Source organism: Miniopterus schreibersii (genome assembly GCF_964146895.1).
Source record: "Miniopterus schreibersii genome assembly, chromosome: 8".
Classification (NCBI taxonomy): Eukaryota; Metazoa; Chordata; class Mammalia; order Chiroptera; family Miniopteridae; genus Miniopterus; species Miniopterus schreibersii.
This window is the reverse complement of record NC_138109.1, coordinates 28964547-28984233: the sequence shown is the minus strand read 5'-3', so window position 1 is coordinate 28984233 and position 19687 is coordinate 28964547. Positions and strand designations below refer to the sequence as shown.

The 19687-nt window shown below is 53.6% G+C and overlaps 1 protein-coding gene across 1 annotated transcript in view; it reads left to right on the top strand.

Moving 5' to 3' along the window:
* TRABD2B (TraB domain containing 2B) overlaps positions 1-15085 on the top strand; it is a 195479-nt gene extending 180394 nt beyond the window's left edge. Inside the window, exons 7-8 of the mRNA XM_081143931.1 lie at positions 9569-10416; positions 14393-15085. Coding sequence (XP_081000057.1) covers positions 9569-9791 — 223 coding nt within the window. The 3' untranslated portion in view covers positions 9792-10416; positions 14393-15085. The remainder of the gene's footprint in view (positions 1-9568; positions 10417-14392) is intronic.
* The last annotated feature ends 4602 nt before the right edge of the window (positions 15086-19687 follow it).

The window sequence follows — 19687 nt, the reverse complement described above, 5'->3', positions numbered from 1 at the left end:
CTGGGCATCCCTTCCAGGCAGCCTCCCTCTACACCCCAGGGCTGGGCACACTCTGTCATCCACAATCCCTGCTCTGAGGAAGCCTGGCAGGTGAGTGTCCAGCAGGGCTGGCTTGTCCCCATTCACGGAGGACCCTCCTGTGCATCTTTCAGGGTTTACAGAACACACTCACATCTCATTTCTCATTTTTATTCTCAGAATGAGAGCAAGTGTAGTCTTCTCCATTTTAAAGGTGAGGGAAGAGGAGCTTCCTTTAAGTGCCATGGACAAAATTTGGCTTTGCCCTTAATTTCCTGGGATGCACCTGGTGTGCAGAGCAGGCTCCGTTGGAGCCAGGAGAAAATGGAATAGGCTGGCTACGTCAAAAGGCCGTGAGCTCCCTGTGCCTGAGGTCTGAGTGCTGACACCCTGACAGGGAGGCTGCAGAGGGCATCTCACGTGCAGGAGAGAAATGGCAGAGGACACCTGACTCCCTAAGGCTGTGGGCTCGGTCTCAGCAAGGGAGGGGGAGTTTGTGATAAACCTTGTCGAAAATGGTCAGGAGCAGAAATCCTGCTACTATATTGATACCTCCCTGTCCTCACCTGTTTGCCCCTCTTACTCCCCTGCACCACCCCCTCGGCCTGTCTCACCAAAGCCCCTGCTGTACCCAAGATGCTGTCTTCCAACCTCTGCCTACAGGCTCAGTCCAGAGCAATGTCCCTAGATGCCCCTTTGGGGCAAGAATCTTCATCTTTGGTTAACAGCATCAGCAGTGCACCTGGGATATCCCAGGGACTGACCATGAATGAGAGGCAGGGACCTTCTCTTGTGGGAGCCCATCCCTGGACATTGTGCCCCATAGTGGGCCCTCGGAGACTCGAGTCTCCATCTGGACCCTGCAGATCATCCAGCATTTCCTCAGCATCCCAGAAAGAATCATCTGGGCCCTTGTTAAACAAATCCCCAGACCCCACTGCAGACCCCTGAATCACACCTGCAGGGGCCTGGGGAGCCACGTGTTGAATGTGCACTGGAGATTCTTCTGAGCAGCTTTGGAAAACACAAGCCCCACTCTGCATTTACAGATGTTGAACCAAGGCCCGGGCGGGGGGCTTGTCGGGGTCACACAGAAATCAGGAGCTGCCTCCTGTGCTGTTCAGGCATGATCTTCCTGCAGCCAGGTCTCTGAGTCATCGACAAGAAGTTGACATAGTCCAGTTCACTCTCTTAAAGTGCTGGGTGTGCACGATCTTAAAGCGACTTCCAGCAAATAGGAGTTGAGTCTATTGTTCCTTTGGCTATGTGTTGGCTTAACGCACCTGACTGGGGTTCCTGGGAAATGTACTCCTGCAGAGCCCGGCCTGCCTGGGGCAGAGGCACTGCTGCAGCTGTACTGGCTGCTACACATTCGGCTCATGTGCCTGACATGTGCCCAGCACGTGCCCAGCATGGGCCTCCCCCTTCAGACCTGGAGCAAGGGCATAGAGTTGCTTAGCCGCTTCCTTCAGCCATGGGGGAGGGGGGACACAGGCTGCCCAAGAGGCCCCGGCAGCCCATAAAGTGCTTCGATCCAGGGGGTCACTCGGCCCTGATCAACCGTCTGGGTGAATAGGAGACCAGCCAGTGGCGGGTCCAGCCCACAGGGTGACAAGAGGCTGGGCTGTCAGCTCCAGCAACAGACCCTCAGCCCCTAACCAAGTCTGAAAGGTAAATTTGGGCAAATGACTCCAAAACAGTTTCCTTTCCACAACACAAAGCTCTGAAATACAGAGCCTGGCTTCAGGAGAAGAAACAGCTTTTCTTTGGCATGAGGCAGTCCTTCTCGGTCCCAACAGGTAAACTATGGTTGGATAACTTTCTCCCATCTGGTTAGGTTGGAGAAGGAAGTTTCCACCAACAGGCAGCCTATTTGTTGAAAACTTCCCCACTACTTCTTGGGGAAACAGTCCCTGGGCTCTATGAGCGGCCTGGGTGCCAGGCACAGCTTTTGTCACTCCATCGTCTTCAAGTTCCCAAGTTTCCAATTCTCCAAGAGGGGACTCTGAGGGGACCCTGGGGCCCATTTGTAGCCCTGCTAACCAAACCATTTTCTTTGGAGCTTTAATTCTATTCTGAGTTGTCTCATTTTCTTCCCCCTAAATTCCACTGGAGCCATCCCCTCCTCTCCATCCCCTCTCCTCAGTTCATCTTCCACCTGGATCCTGCAGCAGGATCCTAGCAGGTCTCCTGGCCTTAGCACATGGCCACGCCTCAGCTTCAGATTCCTTGCAACTCCCACCATCACCAGGTTAACCTCCTGCAGCTCTGCCCAGATGCAGTGCCTGTCACCTCTTTTCCTGCCTTACCCACTGCCCTTCCTCCCGAGGGATAGAGAGCCCTGTCCTTGCCAGGCCTTGGGCAGCAGGATGTACCCAGCCCCCCTCCCTATCTTTGTACTTGCCTCTCTGCTGGGGTGGGTGCCAGTGGACCCTTGTGAGCTCCTGTGCCAGGCACTTACATCTGCCATGTCCCCCATTCCTATCAGGAGCTCTTGTTTGACAAACTAGGAAACAGGCTCAGCAAGGTGAGGTAACTTGTCCAGCACCACACAGCGAGTCAGGTATGGAGTCAGAACCTGCACACGGGTCTGTCTAATGCCAAGGGTCACAGTCTTTCACCCACACAGACGGCCCTGCCCCCCTCACTTGGCCAGCATCTCCCCTTCCGCACCCACTGCTGAAGTCTCCCTTCCTGCCGTAGCTTTCCCTGCTCTCCCCTCCCCTCCATCCCACAGCTGCCCGTGAGTGTCCTGTGCTGGCGTAGTCACACAGGCTGCAATTCCTCTCTTGTGTTTCTAGGCCGGGAGCCCCTGGGGGCCAGATCTGGGTTGGGCTTCTGTGGGTCACTGGAGGGCATGTTGAGTGAGAGAGGAGAGAGAGCCGGGGTGGGGGCTGCAAGCGCCTGGGCGGGACACCACCTGGAGCAGGCTGGCCTCCCCTCGCCCCTCATTACCCGAGATGTAAACACACGGGAGGAAGTTTAGAGAAGCAGCAGCCCGTGGCAGGATGATTTATGGGGACCCATGGAAAGGGCCGAGCCTGTGGCTGCACACCACAGGGGGCTCCACACCTGAGAGCCAGGAGGGGCAGCAGGCAGGGACCATCCCCACGCAGGCTGTGTGCAGGGCACTGCCCCAGTGAGGTAGGACCTGTGGCGGTCCTCAGTTTCTCCTTTTGTGCAGTTAGGGCCTCGACTGATCTTTGAAGGTCATGCCTGCTCTGCTGTTCTCTGAGTCCACAGGGGTGTGTGTGTGTGTGTGTGTGTGTGTGTGTGTGTTGGGGTGGAGATTGGATAAACAAGGGAGTGGAGTGCAGGGCCACCAGGATTGGAAGGACAGTTATGATGGGCAGGTGCATGGAAGAGCTGGGCATGGCCCGAAGCAGGGCACAGAAGGGGACTTCAGTATGTGATGGACGCAGAGCCTTGTGGGTGCCACCATGTAGGGGGAGGGGGTACAGGACAGTGGCCATGGCCTTCTGGGCCTCAGTGTTCCCTGAAGTTTGAACTAAAGACCAGAGCCCCTCCAGAGTTCCAGCCCCTGGGCTCCAGGTGGGCTCTGTACCCCTCCTGCTGGCCAGCCCTTCCTGCCCTGAAGCTCTCCAGCTTCGCTGTCTCCTGGCACGGCCAGGCCCTCTCCCTGGTGCAGGGTGGTCAGCGTCTCTGTAGGAGGCCAGGAACCCGTCTGATTAGAGGTAGAAGATGCCCCATGAGAAATGGGAGGCAGGGTCCCTCAGTGAACAAAAGCACAGACGGATTCAGGCAGAGGAGGATTCGAATCCTTGCCCCTCATACTTGTTTTGAGACTCAGAAGGTAGATGAGATGGTGCTTGTAAAGTAGTAAACCAGCATCAGACCACTGGTGACCCTCAGTAACAGTTGTCCCCAGTGTTGGTGGCCAGACTGTGAGCCTTTGACTCTCAAGAGTTTAGTCTAAGAAGCCCCCACACAGCGATAGCTGCTCACAGGCCTTCAGCACATCTGAGACTCACAGCCTTAAGTGAGCCTGGGCAGGGCTGCACAACATCCCCTCTCCACCCCGTTGCATAGGAGCGCGTTGGCCACAGACTGACGCCCAGCCCTGAGTGCAGTGCTCACGGGGACCAGAGCGGGAAGAATCTCAGATCATGGCCAGGCAAGGACAGCTGCACACTATGCTGCAGCTGAACGAGCCCTGAAGCCACAGTCCGTCTGCCTGTGCTGCCTACGAAGGAATTCGGTCAGGGAGGGCTGGGGGTTGGGAATTCAGTCAGTGGTCCTGGAGGCCGAAGGGAGGTGAAGGGACAGAGAAAACCACGTGGCCCAAGGCATGGAGGCTGCCGTGGACCTGAGATACCAGGATGCTGAACTGCAGGCAAACCTATTACTTTTTTTTAAAAATTTTCAACTACAGTTGCCATTTGATATTACTTTATATTAGTTTCAGGTATACCGCATAGTGGTTAGACAATTATATGATTCATGCAGTGATCCCTCAATAATTCTAGTACCCACCTGGCACCATCATAGTTATTACAATGTTATAGACTACATTCCCTATGCTGCGCTTTACACCCCCTGACTGTTTTGTAGCTACCAATTTGTACCTCTTAATCCCTTCACCTTTTTCACCCAACCTACCCACCCACCTCCCATCTGGCAACCCTCAGTTTGTTCTCCATATCTATGAGTCTGTTTCTAATTTGTTTGTTTGTTTATTGTGTTTTTTAGATTCCCCATATAAGTGAAATCACATGGTATTTGTCTTTCTCTGTCTGACTTATTTCGCTTAACATAATACCGTCTAGGTCCATCCGTGTTGTTGTAAATGGTAGGATTTTATTCTTTTTTATGGCTGAGTAATATTCCATTGTATATATGCACCACCTCTTCTTTATCCAAGTGGGTTGCTTCCACATCTTGACTATCATAAATAATGCTGCAGTGAACATGGTATACATGTATCTTTTAGAACTAGTGTTTTGAATTTCTTCAGATATATACCCAGAATTGGAATTGCGGGGTCATCAGGTAGTTCTATTTTTAATTTTTTGAGGAGCCTCTATACTGTTTTCCACAGTGGCTGCACCAGTCTGCACCAACAGTGCATGAGGATTCCCTTTTCTCCACACCCTCGCCAACATTTGTGATTTGTTGATTTATTGACAGATATGAGGTGATTTGCCATTGTGGTTTTAATTTTCATTTAATTTTCATTTAATTTTTATTTCTCTGACAATTAGTGACATTGAGCATCTTTTCATATGGCCATCTGTATATCCTCTTCGGAAAAGTCTTTGTTCAGTCCTTTGCCCATTTTTTAATTGGATTGTTTGGGATTTTTGATGTTGAGTTGTATGAGTTCTTTACAAATTTTGGATATTAACCCCTTATCAGATGTATCACTGGCAAATATGTTCTCCCATTCAGTGTGTCATATTAACCCCTTATCAGATGTATCACTGGCAAATATGTTCTCCCGTTCAGTGTGTTGTCTTTTCATTTTGTTGATGGTTTCCTTTGCTGTGCAAAACCTTTTTAGTTCGATATAGTCCCATTTGTTTGTTCTTTCTTTTGTTTTCCTTGCCTGAGGAGATATATCAGAAAAAAATATTACTAAGAGAAATGTCAGAGTTTCCTGCCTATGTTTTCTTCTAGAGTTTTATAGTCACTTTAGATCTTTGCCTGCGTCTGGCTTGCTTGGTCCAGAGAGGCTGAGGCCCAGGCTGGAACCACAGTGAGGTCTCCTCAGCAGGATCACACTGAGAACTATACCCCCAGGCAGCAGGGCCACCCAGCACCCAGGCCCTGTGTCCCAGGCTCCATCTCCCCCTTGTCTCCTCAGAGCCCACTCAGAAGCCACCTAAGGCACAGCCCAGCAGCCCCTTATGTTAGCAAAAAAGCCAAAGCCTCGAGACTCCCAGAACCCAGCCCTGGATGGCTCTTGGAGACCCTCTGGTACCAAGATTGGCCACCTGCTCCAGGAAACCCTATGGAGGGGCCTCAGGGGATAGACGGCTGACACTGTCTCAAGCACCAGCCCTGCTTTTCTGTGCTTTATACTTTGGGCTTCTGCCTAAGATCTCACTTCTGGCTTCTGCTGCTAGAAAACATTTTCAAGTCCATGGGTCATTCCTGTTCTTTCATTGTACACATAGAGAAACTGAGGCCTGGAGGACAGGACTTGCCCATAGTCACACAGCAAGCAGGAACATAGGACAGTCTGGAACAGGGCTTCTGCCTTCCCCTCGGGCAGAAGGCCCCTCCCCACTCAAGAGGCCCGGTCAGCTTAGAGTAGACTGGGCCCCTCGGTGCCAGCCCTCTGCAGAGCCTGGGAACACGCAGTGTTTGGTTTGGCTTTGAGGCCACTTTGCCATGAGACACTTTTCCCAGCATGGGTTGGGGTGGGGGGGGGGGGAATCTGGGCTGGGGGAAAAAGTTTTGTGAGCAAGGGGAGGTGGGGCATTTGGAGGGGCTTTCTGCTCCTGCCTGCTGCCTCCCCCCATTTCCCTGGGACTCCTTCCAAGCAATAAACCCTACTCAGGCTCCAAGCGGGAAGAGGGAGCTGGTTGCATCTTTGGTTTTCAAAGTGTAAAAGCAAATGCCTTTGGGCATCTTGTGAGACATGGTTTTCATAATTCCTACTTGATCTTCTTTCTGACAGCCTGTGGGGCTGGCTGTGGTCAGCCTGGGACCCCTGCTCTGGGCACCCCAGAAGGCACCTCCGGCTCCTCCCCTGAGGCCAGCCCTCCTTACCTTTCTGCTGCTCAGACTGAAAGGACGGGGCAGCAGCTAGAAAGAACTTCTGTCTTATGTGCAGGGATGGGGGTCTTTTTATTAGAAAAGAAAGGGAGAGAAGGGGCTGAGGCAGTAACCCTGCTGGGTGTGGGTTTTCCAGGTCTCAGCAGGAAGCAGCAGGCTTCACCCTGGGCCCTCCATCACACACTCACCCACACAGTGAGTTCAGCACCCAGACCCAGTCAGGATGGGGAGCCAGACTGCCCAGGACACATCTGTGTCCTAACCTCCTTCAGGCTCAGTTTCCTCATCTTGGAAATACGAATAATAATAGATGGCTCATGCTCAGCACTAAGCACAGTGTCTGCGGGCACGCAGGAAGTTTTCCATAAATGGAGGATGTTATTACTGGGGGAGACACATGCAAACATAGTAATGATAATAAAAATAACCAACACCGTGTGGCACCATGTACCTGGCATTCATAGCTCTTTACAGAAACTCATTCAAACCTCGTGTGCCCAAATAAGAGGTGCCCGTGACATAATGTGATCAGTGAGAAATGTACAAGGCTTTATGGGAGCCTGAATTCTCTCAGGCATTGGGGGATGCAGGACAGAGGCCTCTAGGTGAGGGGACATGGAGTCAGCTCTCAATGGTGAACAGGAAACTGCCCACAGGACAGTAGATGTGACTGGAGAGGGTTGGTGTGTCCTGGGAGAACCAGGAAGGATAAGGTCAGCTGGCCTCAGACCGTGGCAGCTCTCTAATGGTCTGAGACATGGGATGGGAGGCATACAGGCTTATAAGGGACACTCAAAGCCACCTGGTCTGCCTCCTCCCTCCCGTTCCACACGCATACTCTATCCAGGAGCATGTTCCCTCTGTCCCCTGTGTGTGACAAGAGTTTGCTCCCTCCTCTCCTGATAGGTCCTCAGGGCCTTCTAAAGACAGAGGACCATAGACTCCAGGTTGAGAAGACTCTCCTGCAGGGACTCATCAGGTCCTTGTGGTCAGAGCATTACCAATGGCGGAAAAGAGAGGGAGGGGCAATGCAGTGAGTGAGGACTTGGCTTTGACCATGTCTCTGGACCCCAGAGCAGAGGTCCCAGCCCATGTGGAGGCAGGCCCCCCACCCTCCCTCCCAGGCTGAGGCTGAACCAGGCTGTGTGAGAGGCATCCAGTCACATGGCTGTGGGGCTGGGCTGTGGCAGCTGATAGATCTCATCCAAGTGATTATGGCTAATTGTTGGGACCTTGTATCCAGCACATGGAAACTCCCAGAAGACTCAGGGAGTGAGCAGCCTGTCTGGGAAGGAGAGTGATCCCCAGAAAGTGGAGCAGTGTCTCACATGGAAGAGGCTCCCACAGTGCAGGCACCAGATGGGGCGAGCTTCCTGCCCACCCAGCAAATGCCAGTGAGCACCTACTGTGTGCCCCCTGCACTGTGCCCTGGAGCAAAGTACTTAACCCCTTTGGGCCTTGGTTTCTTCATAAGTAAAATGAAGATAACAGTCAAACCTCCTCGTGGTGTCATGAATAGAGTTGCTGCATACTAGGTGCTTTACACAGAGCTGGCACGGGCCCTACTCTGTGTTCTGTGAGTACCTCTCAGTCCTGCTGGGAACAGCCTCAGCCATGTGCCAGCTGGACTTGCTGCCTCCATGAGTCACCTCTTTAGGAAGGCCTTCTGGCCCTGCACTGGAGTGGGGCCCCTCTCTGCCCCCCCACCCCTGGGTTTCCCCTCCCATCCTTACCCCTCTGGTGTTATGGGGCCTGCTGGATCCTCTGCCTGCATGTCCATCTGCCTCCCTCTGCCCAGGGCTCCACAGGGCCAGTGTGCCCATAGCTTCTAGGGTTTATCCCAGTGCCTTCTCCCCCAGGGGCCTTTGTTCAGTCTCTGTCATTGCCCCTTCCTTCCCAGCCCCTGTCCTTCTCTTTGTTCATAATGTCCTCCTGGGACTTGAGCTGGCGGTGTGGTCCTGCGCCCTGCCTGCCCCGTCCTTGCCACCTTCCGCTTCTCGTTGGCACCAGTCCCGCTGCACTTAATCTCCTTTCCTCCCGTCTCCCTCTGTCTCCTGGTCTGTCTCTTTCCCTCTCTTTCACGTACGCTTTATTGAGCCAAGATCCTTAACCATTACCTCCAAAACTGCATTCTGTTTTTATAAGTTCATGAAGGACTGTGCCTTTCTCTAAAACTCCCTGTGGCTGAGTTGACCTCAGGGATCCTGCTCCCTGGAGGTGCTGCCCCCACTTCTTTGGTGACCCGGTCACCGTGTAGCCTCCCTGAGCCTGTTTCCTCATCTGGTGAAGGGGGTGATGCGAGCCACTGTGAGGGTCCGTTCAGAGGACCAGAAATACTCTCAATAAATGGGCCCTGGGATAGCGAGGTGGGGGAGGGGTTGTTTGTGTGTTTTGTTTTCTGTTTATTTCAGACAGGGGAGGGGAGGGCAATAGGAGGGCCGGGGCGTCTGTGTACATAGGTGTGGGGGCTGATGGCCTCACTGTGACCTCAGATGGCTCCCTCTATAATGCTTTAATTCTTTCTGCCTTGGACCCAGTTCTCTTGAGTGGTCACACTTGAGCCCTGTGGCCCCCAGTGCCCAGCCTGCCCCCTGGAGCCTGGTATAGGAGAGTGAGTGTGGCATCAGGGGCTCAGCCAGCCTGCTCTGTGGCTCTGGGCTGCTCACTTTCCCTGTCTGAGCCCCCTGTTTCCTTCTCCATTTTATGAGAAAAAATAGATCAGATAAAGTCAGATCTGAACCCTAAGGCCACAGCCCAGGATGGGGCTACTGAGCAGTCACTCAGAGTTTCATGTGCTTTCTCCTTCCAGCACCACCGCCTCGCCACCCCCGCTGCCCCTCCAGCCCACACACAGCTCCGGGACTGCCGGGTCCCCCTTCCAGCTCTCCAGCCAGCTCCAGCAGCAGGAAGAGCCGGGGTCCGCCACCAGCTCAGCACCTGCCCGCTCGCCACCGGCCCTGGGCCTCCTCCCTGCCGTCGTCGCTGCCAGCTTCGCAGCCCCCTTCCTGCTGCACACCCCCGGGCCCTCCTGACCTCGACTGCCCATGCAGAGAAGCCAGAGAAACCGTAGGAGGGTCTGTGGCCGCACCGCACTGCCCCTGCCACCACCCCCAGGGGTGCCTGACACCTCGGGGGCAGTCCAGACGGGATCCGTTAGAACACTAGAGCTTTATTGTACCCGAGTTACATCTTCTTTTTTGTAGAAGGATCTTAATTTCCCATAGTGCTATGGGGCTCTTTTGTAAAATACGTGTCCATATTAAAAAAGAAAAATGTATTTATTCCATCGATAAAACTATTTTTATGTGACCTATGTTAATAACCCCTTAATTAGCCCCAACGCCAACCCAGGAGGTGAACCCAGGCTGCCAGGACATCTGCAGCCTCATGCGGACCGTGGCTGTGGACTGGCTTGCTCCTAGACCAGCAGAAGCCTCCAGTGTCTGGGTTTGGCTTCTCCCACCATGGGGACCTCAGAGGGAGGGGCAAGCAGACAGGCTTAGCTTTTGTGAAGCTGGATTTGGGAGCCAGAGATGTGAATGCTGACGGTCCTTCCCTCCCCTGGATACATCCTAGGGCTGGAAAGATACTTTTGGAAAGAGAATGCTGCTATTTTGTAAACCCTGGGTGTCTGTGAACCAGCCTCCGGAGCTCTTGGTAAGTGTTTTGACCAAAGCACTGGGTGGAGGAGGAATGTTGGTGCTGAGGGAGGTGGTTTCCCAGCCCCATGTGCCTGATGATTAAAGTGAGATCCAAAGAGAGGAATGTGGTTGCCCAAGGTCACACAGCAAGTGAGAGATCCGGGATATGAATCCAGACCTCTCTGTCCTGATAGCATTAATCCAGCTTGGGTTACAGGAGATGCTACTAAAGTCACGGCCAAATGGAATGAGCTGCGTAAAAGACAGGAATGGGCACAGAAGGGCAGTTTTAGGGACAGGGGCTCTAGGAGTCACATGGTAATAATAATCGTAATGAGAGCCACCATTTGTCCAAAGCCTGCTCTGTGGCAGGCACTTTGCACACTCACTTTATCACTGATCCTCACCCCAGTTCTATGAGATGTAATTATCCCATTTCACAGATGAGGAAACTGAGTCCCCAAAAGAGGTAAAGGAACTTGCTCAAGGTCACCCAACCAGGACTGGCCCCAGATCAATGTGATTCAAAAACCATGCTTATCCCCTGGTTCATATTCTGCCGTGTTCTCTCTACATAGGAAAGCTAGGGAGGCAGGTCTCACCCAGATGAGCCAGCACAAGCTTCTTACTCCTGCCAAAGAGACTGTTTGGCCACAGTTACTCATGTTGGTCACTCTTGCCAAAGGGCTCTTTGTGTGTGCCACGCGTCCCGTGCCCCGACTTGTCTTATCTTGAAGCCAATGAGAGGCTTTTCTGCCAAATCAGAGGCTAGGGAGCGGGGGGCAGCTGTGGGAATCGCGGGGAAGCAGGCAGGCAGCCAAATGGGGCAGTCAGGCCACTGTAACTAAGAGAGGCGGACCTAGCTCCTCTGCCCACAGGGCAGTGGCCAAGAAGACAGAGGACCCAGTTTGGCTGCCTTCCAACCCTAAACCCTCATTGGGCCGGTGGCTCATCAATTACAGGATCCTGGAACCCAAAAGCAGAAAGAACCCCTCATTTGACAGATAAATAACAACTGTAAGAGTAATAAGGCCCGGGGTGGAGGGGGTACATTTCCTGATACTGCACAGCTGGATGTCTGCTGACACCCAGCCCAGTGCTCTCCAGCGCCACCCTACCATGTGTTTCCCTGGCAGGCCTGGTAGTGACTGACTAACCCCAGTACCATTGTGCCCAGCTGGGCAGCTATCTCCCTTCTGAGGTAGTAGAATTCAGGGCAGTTCATTGGATGGTCAGAGGTCCCACTTGGCATCTTGGCAGGCAGCTGAATTCTTTTCAGCTCAGCTCTGGATGGATATGTTTGAGCTTGAGACCTGGCAGGAGCCCTGAGTTCTACTTCAGAGGGTCCAGCCAGCCCCATGGGCACCATGCTATAAACTGAACTTGACCTCAGCCAGGGTTTATCCTTGGCAGAAATGTGACTTCCTTTTTCTGAGAGGGAAGGGGCTTAGCTGACTTATAAAGCAGGCTCAGAGGCCTGGGGGACATCAAACACATCGTGCGGAGCACTATTTGGATGAGATAAGTGTAAAGGAATTAGAAACACACAGGCCAGATTTCCCTCTGTTCAGGGCAGAGTGTGGCATGCGATGTATTGAGATGGAACTTGAGGTTAATTTAAGATGAAGCATTTGGGTAAACAGTCCAGGCACCTGACTGCGTGCCCAGATCTATGCCAGGCACAGGGCCAGAGGTAAATTAATGCAGTGTGTGGTTATCAAGCACACGCAGTGCCAGTCTCCGTGTCTGGCCCAAATCTCACCACCTTTCCTGACCTAGAGGAACTCAGCATGGAGAGGGACACGCAGCACAGTCCTGGACTCCTAGAAGGAACCTGGAGTTTACCCTGTCCAGTCCCCTAACCAGGCAGATCCAGCACTAGTCTCCGCCAGATCTCTCCTCTGGGCAGCTCGAGTGATTCCAAACTCTTCCTCAAATAAGCACTCAAGCGTTTAAAGAAAGACGGATGGGCTAACTGGTTAGGTGGACATGTGCTGATGGGACTGCCAGAGCCAGTGTAGGTCAGACATCTGCAGCCTAAGAGCACTCATCTCTGAGGACCACCCACTGGCGAGGGTTTGAAATGAACTGAACTTGCTGTTTATATCCCAGAAGGCCTGAGGCACATTTATGGAAATTGAATGGCTGGGGCGCATGAATTCTCTCATGCTGGGCCGGAGAGCTTCATTCCATCAGCAGCCAATCATGCACTTGGAAATGATCTAGCCACCACTGCTGACATTTTTTCCAGCATGTTCTATGTGCTTAGCCTCATAAAATACCCCTGTTGTTCTGAGAGCATCATGTACACTTCTTAGGGCTTTCACATTTAACCTTGAAGTAGGCATAGAAGATGGATGGACCGAGACCCAGTAGGTTAAGTGGCCTGCCTAAGGTTAGGCAACAGGTTAGTGGTGGCCCTAGATCCACTGTCTCTCAGGACACCTGACTGAATGACAGGAGCTTTCTGGGACTGGTCGGCACAGCCACTTCTAGTCTTTCTCCTCCAGGCTGTCCTGACACACCAGCAGCCAGGTGAAAACAGGGACCGTGAAGGTGTGTGAGTCGGGCTACAAGGAGCTGCACAGGGCTGTGGAGGGCCCCTCCACCTCTGAGATTCAAAGATCTGGAGTCTAGGAGCATGGAAACTTGTACTGACCAGCAAGTTTGCCTTTGCCCTGAAAGGCCATTTGCCTCATGTTGGATGCTCTGTCATTTACCTCCTGGCCTCAACCAACTTGGGCAAACCTAGAGGCTTAGGACCCTGTCCTACCTGCTCAGTCTCTAGGCCGGAGCCATTGCCACAACAGATCCCAAGGAAAGGTCCTCTACCAAAAGGAAAGCTTATGAAAAACACTGAAGGACAAGAGAAGTTCTACCTGGGAATCGCAGCTTTGATAGTATCCTGCGCGCAGAGAACAGAACTGGAGCTGGTGATAGTGTTTCAGTGGCCATGGGATAAGAACCAAAGTCCTCAGCCCGGTATTCTAGACTCCATGATCTGGCCCTGCTGACCTTGCCAGCATATCTCATCTGTCCCACTCTGTGCCTGACCAGACTGAACCATATTTTTCATTTCTAGAATAAATAGGATGTTTCACACATGCCACTTGCTAGGCCTGGAGACTCCCTTCTCTTACCCCTAACTGCTCATTTTTTGAGGATCAGCTCAGATGGCACCTCCTCCAGGAAGCCCCCTGTGGTTCCTTTGTGCTTTCTTAGCATCTATCACAACACCCACTGAGAATGTCTAATTGCACGTCTGCTCTCCTCCCGGCCTGTGAGCTCTTCGGTGGCAAGAGTCATATGAGCCCATATTTGTATCTTCATCTGACACAAAGATGGGACTCAACAGCTCTGTAGAAATGGAAGGAGAGAGAAAGGAAGGAAAGAAGGAGAGACACAGACGTTAGTTTTGCTAGTGGAATAGTTTCTACAAAGCCAAAGTTGTCTGAGGATGGACAGGTGCCCCTGCAGGCGGTGAGTTTCCTGTCAGGAGAGGTGTGTGATCAGGGGCAGTAGGCACGTTGGCTGGAGAGAGATGGTAGAGAATTGAAGTCTTGGCAAGGGACTGGGGTAGATGACATCGAGAGTCCCTCCCGGCTGTGTAATGCTCAGGTTCTTTGAACATTGTTATTTTTCTAAAAATCCATCTAAGCAGCCAAAAAAATCACCTGGCTGGCTGTCTAAACCAATAAGGTTCAAGAATCAGTCCAACCGCACACCACAGTTCAATGGCCCAGCCGGGCCTGACGTGAATTGGCAGGCTGGCCGGCTGCCCTGGGTTGGGGGGCTTCGGGCTGTGGGCAGAGCTGGACTGGAACCCAGGGCCCTGGCCCCAACCCTGAGCTCAGTGCTTCCTTGCCCCCGACCCTTGGGGAGGGAAGTGAGGGGTCCTGAGCCCACTGAGCCTTACCTGGCCGTGTCCCAGGAGCATCAGCACACCCTCAGCTTCCCTCACCCTTTCTCTGACTGTGGCTCTCCCTTTCCAGAGATACTCTGAAGAGTCCTTCACTTTGCTGGGTGACCTTGGGCAAGTCCCTGCCCCTCTCCGAGCATCCATTTCCTCATCTGTCAAACGGAGGCCTTGTTTCCTTTCTGGAGGGACGGGCAAATGCTGTGTGCAATCCATGAAGATGAGGCTCCACCTCTCCCCAGGATCAGTGCTCAGCTTTCCTCCCAGGACCCACAGGCAGGCCCCCACAGGATTGGGAGCCTGTGGCAGGCAGGAGAGGTGACAGAGTAGCACACTTCAAAGGGCCCCTCCATCCCAAACCCCACTAGAGGGAAAGTGCGCTTTGAATGGGACCTTAGTCTAAGAAGTTTCCGGTGGGGCTTGCAGACATCTTGGGCCCCCATAGCTGGGGTGGCAGGGCCTGGCTCTTGGCCAAGGGAGATTCTGGCCCAGAGCAGAGGAAGCCAGAGCCCCTGCCCCATTCCTGGGCCTCCAAGAGATCGCAGAAGGTCCTCACCAGACTCTCACTGTGTGACACACGCTTCAGATCTTAATGTATTTGAAAGTATTCATGATGCTGTTCTTTCAATCACCTCTTCCCCTCACCTCTGTGAATTATCATGAAGAGTTCTTTAAGAATATAATAGAAGACAAAGAAAGATGCTATTAATGTTATTTTGCCAAAAATATTTTTGTAGCATAATATATTAATAAAAGACATTATGAATTCAACAGGATGGCGTCTCTGTGTGCTGACGGCTCCCCTCCTGCAAATATTTGGGGAAATTACTTTTGTTGGGGGGGCCAAGACCTGAGGCAGTGGCGTGGAGAAGCTGGGACGGGCCCGTTTTCCATGCAAAAATTCAGGCAGGTTCTGGGAGGGTGGTTTGGGCAGCAGTCCAATGGATCAAGAGGCCTCATGCCCAGTGGGGTCCAAGTACCTCTCTCTAGCCAGAATGAGCTGCCACCAGCCCTGGGAAGAGGTGGATCCCCTGAGCCACAGACCTCAAACCTGGGGTTCACCCTCAGGGCCTCCCTTTCTCTTACTCCCTCACTCCCCAGGACCTTCTGATTCTTCCTCACCCTTTCTCCTCTCCCCACTGCTCCAGCCCAGACCAGACCTCCTCACCTTCCTCTGAACCACTGCCACCTACAGCTATGTCCCCTCTGGTCCACTCTCCCCCCTGCGGCCTAAGTGAGCTCCATAAACCGCAAAAATGATCACGTACTTCCCCTGCTTTTCAAACACTAATGAGGGGGCACCAGCATCTCTGATGGTTGCCTTCCATGGGACTTGGGGGAGCAGGGACAGGTCACTGGGAAGTTTGGAGTGGGAGAGGTGACTGCCTTCTGAAACCCCAGAGCCTTCGCCAGAGGCAGGTTTTTGGCCTCAGTCAGTGAGCTCTTGCTGGCTCCTTCTAAGAGTAACGTGGGCTGCGTGTGGTGGGCCCAATCCTCAGGTAAAGGTAATAATGCAACATTTATTGAGCATTCATTATGTACGACAAGGTTCTAAGCATTTATAAGTCTTAAATCATTTCATTCTCACACCTACTCCTGCTATATCTATTTTACAGATAAAGTAACTGAGACACAGGGACCTTAAGTAACTTGACCAGATCACACAGCTTGTAAATGCTGGAGCCATGACTGGAATCTAAGTAGTTATGCTCCAAACCCATTTTCTTAACTTTAACTCAGCAATGCTGTGCTGTCCTATGTAGGCTGTGGCTGGTGAGGGCAAGGAAGCATCCAAATCCCCATTTCACAGGCCAGGTGGTCAGGACCCATACCAGGCCCAAGGCAACGGAGGTCTTGAAGCCTGCCACCCAGACCTCTGTCCCACCCACCGACTGTTGACGAGGGAACTGCATGGAGCCCAGCCATGATGGTCTCAGGGTTGACATCAGTGGTGTGAGGATTCCTGCTGTGGCCCGTGACCCCTGTGTTCTCTGGGATGACTCTCCAACTAACAGCCATCCGGCCAGGGCAGAAAGGGCAGATTTTCACAGCCAGGTTCACATGGGGTGAAGCAGAGGTGTTGAATTCAACGACAGGACAAGAAGATCACAAGAGTATAAGTCCCAGGGGATCATGGGCTCTGAGAGGGCTTGGACCCCAGCCACGGAGCTGGGGGTCCAAGATGATCTTACTCAGGTATGTTGAAACAGAAACGCCCTGGCCATCTGAGCTGCAGGTGGACAGAGATAACAAGCTAATACCTGCCAGCCTTGGGCTGCCATGAGCTAAGGGATACAGGAGCTCCAGAGCTTACTGAGTCTGCAGGAAGACCTCCCCCCCGTCTTCACTACCTTCCACGGCTGCCAAGGCAGAGGGAACACCCTGGCCTGGCTGAGTGGCAGGATCCAGGCTGGGGCAGGCTGGGCGGGGTGAGGGTGGGGGGCCTCCAGCTGCTGCTCAGGGCAGCCAGCAAGCCAGCCAGACGGGGCTGGCCACTGTTACAGCATCATAAAAAGAAATTATTTTCAGAAAATATTCATAATACCCTGTTTTATGTCAGTTCTGGGCTTGCAAAATAGTGCCTATGTTTTCTTTCTTCGTATTTTCCATTTCTTCCTCCCCGATCAGTCACAAAAGAGGAATGATAAAATTTCCAACCTGAAGACACAAGCCCCCAGGCTAGGACTGGAGACTCCCAGGTTTCCCCTCCCCGTTCTCACCACCCACCTCCCCTTCCCTGAGACTCTGGAAGGGTGGGAGGGGCTGAGAGGAAGGCAGCACGGAGGTTGGGGAGCAGAGTGCAGGAGGAGATAAACGGAAGAGAAAGAAAAATACACACAAAGATGGAGTGGGGACCCGGAGAAGGAGAGCAGAGTCAACAGAGAGGCGAAGACGGAGAGACAGACACACTGTCCTAGAGAGATGAAGAGAATGAAGGAGAGCAGCCAGGGGAGGCCTAAGTGGAGAGAGAGAAAAGCACAGATGAGAGGGGTCAAGGTGGAGGGTCAGGACCAAGGGCAGTGAGAACACAGCAGTGTCTGTCGAGAGCAAGGGCTCAGCATGAATTCACCGGGCAGGTCGGGGCCTGTGCTGAGGGGCCAGGGTGGATGGGCCGCTAGAGACAGGTCTGGGAGCAAGCAGTGTCCTCTTCCCAGGGATTCTTGAAAACATACGTTGCTTCCGAGGCCTGCCTGGCTCCCCAAATTCAGTAAAGCAGCCCCTCACCCTTCACCCCCCACAAAGGTTCCCCAAGCTCAGCCAGGTCATAGGCTGGTGGTCAGGGGACCTCGGCCTCACTTTCCTTATCTCTATAATGGGGATGATAGAAATACTTCTGGTGAAGCTGCAATAGGTTTTGACGAGACAGTGAATGTAAAACTCCCTGGAAAGCAAGGCCCAACACACGTGCTGTGGTGGCTGCGCAGGCGAGGCCGTGGGAACCAGCGCGCTGGGGGCCGGCGAGTGTCTCTGCCTGGCCGGGTGCAGCCTTCGAGGCCAGGGTGAGGCGCTGGAGGCCGGCGAGTGTCTCCGCCTGGCCGGGTGCAGCCTTCGAGGCCAGGGTGAGGCGCTGGAGCGGCGGGCAGGGGCAGGCCTGGACCTCCGCGCCGTGCACAAGCCCAAGTTGGTGCCTTACTGGGAGGCAATGGGAGCCCCTTAGGCCATCTGGGTGACCTGAGTATGTCACTGGAGTTCTCCTTTCCTCTGTCGCCTTGGGATTACATGAAGTGGCCCATGCTTGGTGGTGAGAGCAAAGTCCACAGCCCAGAAATTAGACGATGCTGGAGCTGTGGGATCTGATGGGCCTGTGATTCCTCAGATCACCCCAGCTGCCCCGTGGAAGAGCGTTAGGGGTGGGTGCGTCCTGGCCTAAGACAGGAAGGGAGGAGGTGCCCAGGACTGAGGCTGGCTCTGGGGGGCTTCTTTTCACACTTTGGAGTCTGTGTTGAGAGGTTGGGGTGGGGGGATGTACCCACTGTCTCACAGGGATCTGAGCAGTGTGTCCTCGGGGACCTGACCGAGGAGACTTCACTGACTCTGACCTGCAGGGTGCAGGGAACGTGGCAGTGGGAGGCCGGGCTCTGACAGTGGGCCAGGGTCAGGTGTGAGGGCTGGGACCTGCAGTGAGGCGCTGGGACCTAGCCCTGCAGGTGGCAGGGACCCACCGGCAGCTTCAGAACCAAGTGCCATGATGGAGTGTAAAGCCCGATGTGAGAGCCCGTCTCTTCCTCCCATGGAGCCTCAGTGTTCCCATCAGGAGAACGGGAAAGCATAGTCTGACCCCACCGAGTACCATGAGGACATAGGGTAAGGAAGGAGGGTGTGCCTGTGCTCCGTGTCCTCCGCAACTGTGATGATGACGATGTAGATGATGAAGAAGCCCAGCCCCTCCCCCCCATGCCATGCCTGGTCCCAGCGACAGGACATGTGAAGTCACATGGTCCCCGGACTTTCCCGGCGATGCCGGTTGGGAATGGCAGGCCTGGGCAGCACCGGGAGTGCCCTGACAACAAAGTTCTCCTCCCCATCCCCTCTTGGGCACCCACCTGAGCCAAACCCAAAAGCACACACACCAGAACCCCCCCCACACGCACGCACGCACACTCCACCTCAGCAGTTTAGACATGAGGGAGCCATCTGGCAGCTGCCACCAGGGGGTAGTGCTGCTCAGGCTGTGACGTGGGGCTCTAAACAGGTGAGAGGCTCACTGTGGGAGCTGGAAAGGACCTGACTGGCCTTTGGGCTCCACCCTTCAGGGAACAGATAGGGGACCACCAAAGGCAAACTGCCCGAGGCATCTTGGCACACGTGAGGCAGAGGCAGAGCCCTGGTTTCCTGACTCGCAGGCCCCTCTTCTGGCCTCACTCACTGCAGCTCACCCGGATACAGGGCATCAGGCCAGAGAGTCCAGGTCACCACAGCTTCCAAAACCATCCCTTCCCCAAACCTGAGTGGGCAGGGGCCAAGCCCTGTGCTCAGAACTGGGCAGATGTAGATTTGTTTTTAAAAAATTCATTCATTCGCCCTGCTGGCATGGCTCAGTAGTTGAGCATCGACCTAAGATCCAGGAGATCGAGGTTCGATTCCCGGTCAGGGCACATGCCCAGGTTGCGGGCTCAATCCCAGTGGGGAGCATGTAGGAGGCAGCCAATCAATGACTCTCTCATCATTGATGTTTCTATCTCTCTCTCTCCCTCTCCCTTCCTTTCTCTGAAATCAATAAAGACTTTTAATTCAGTCAGTCAACAAAAAATTGCTATGCCCTGCACTGAGCTCCCAACTAGAGAACTGAGTCCTCCCTTTCTCCCTGAGCCTATGGCTTCGTGGGGCAGGCGGGCACCAGGCAGCAGCAATGCAGTCAGTGTGCGAGGGT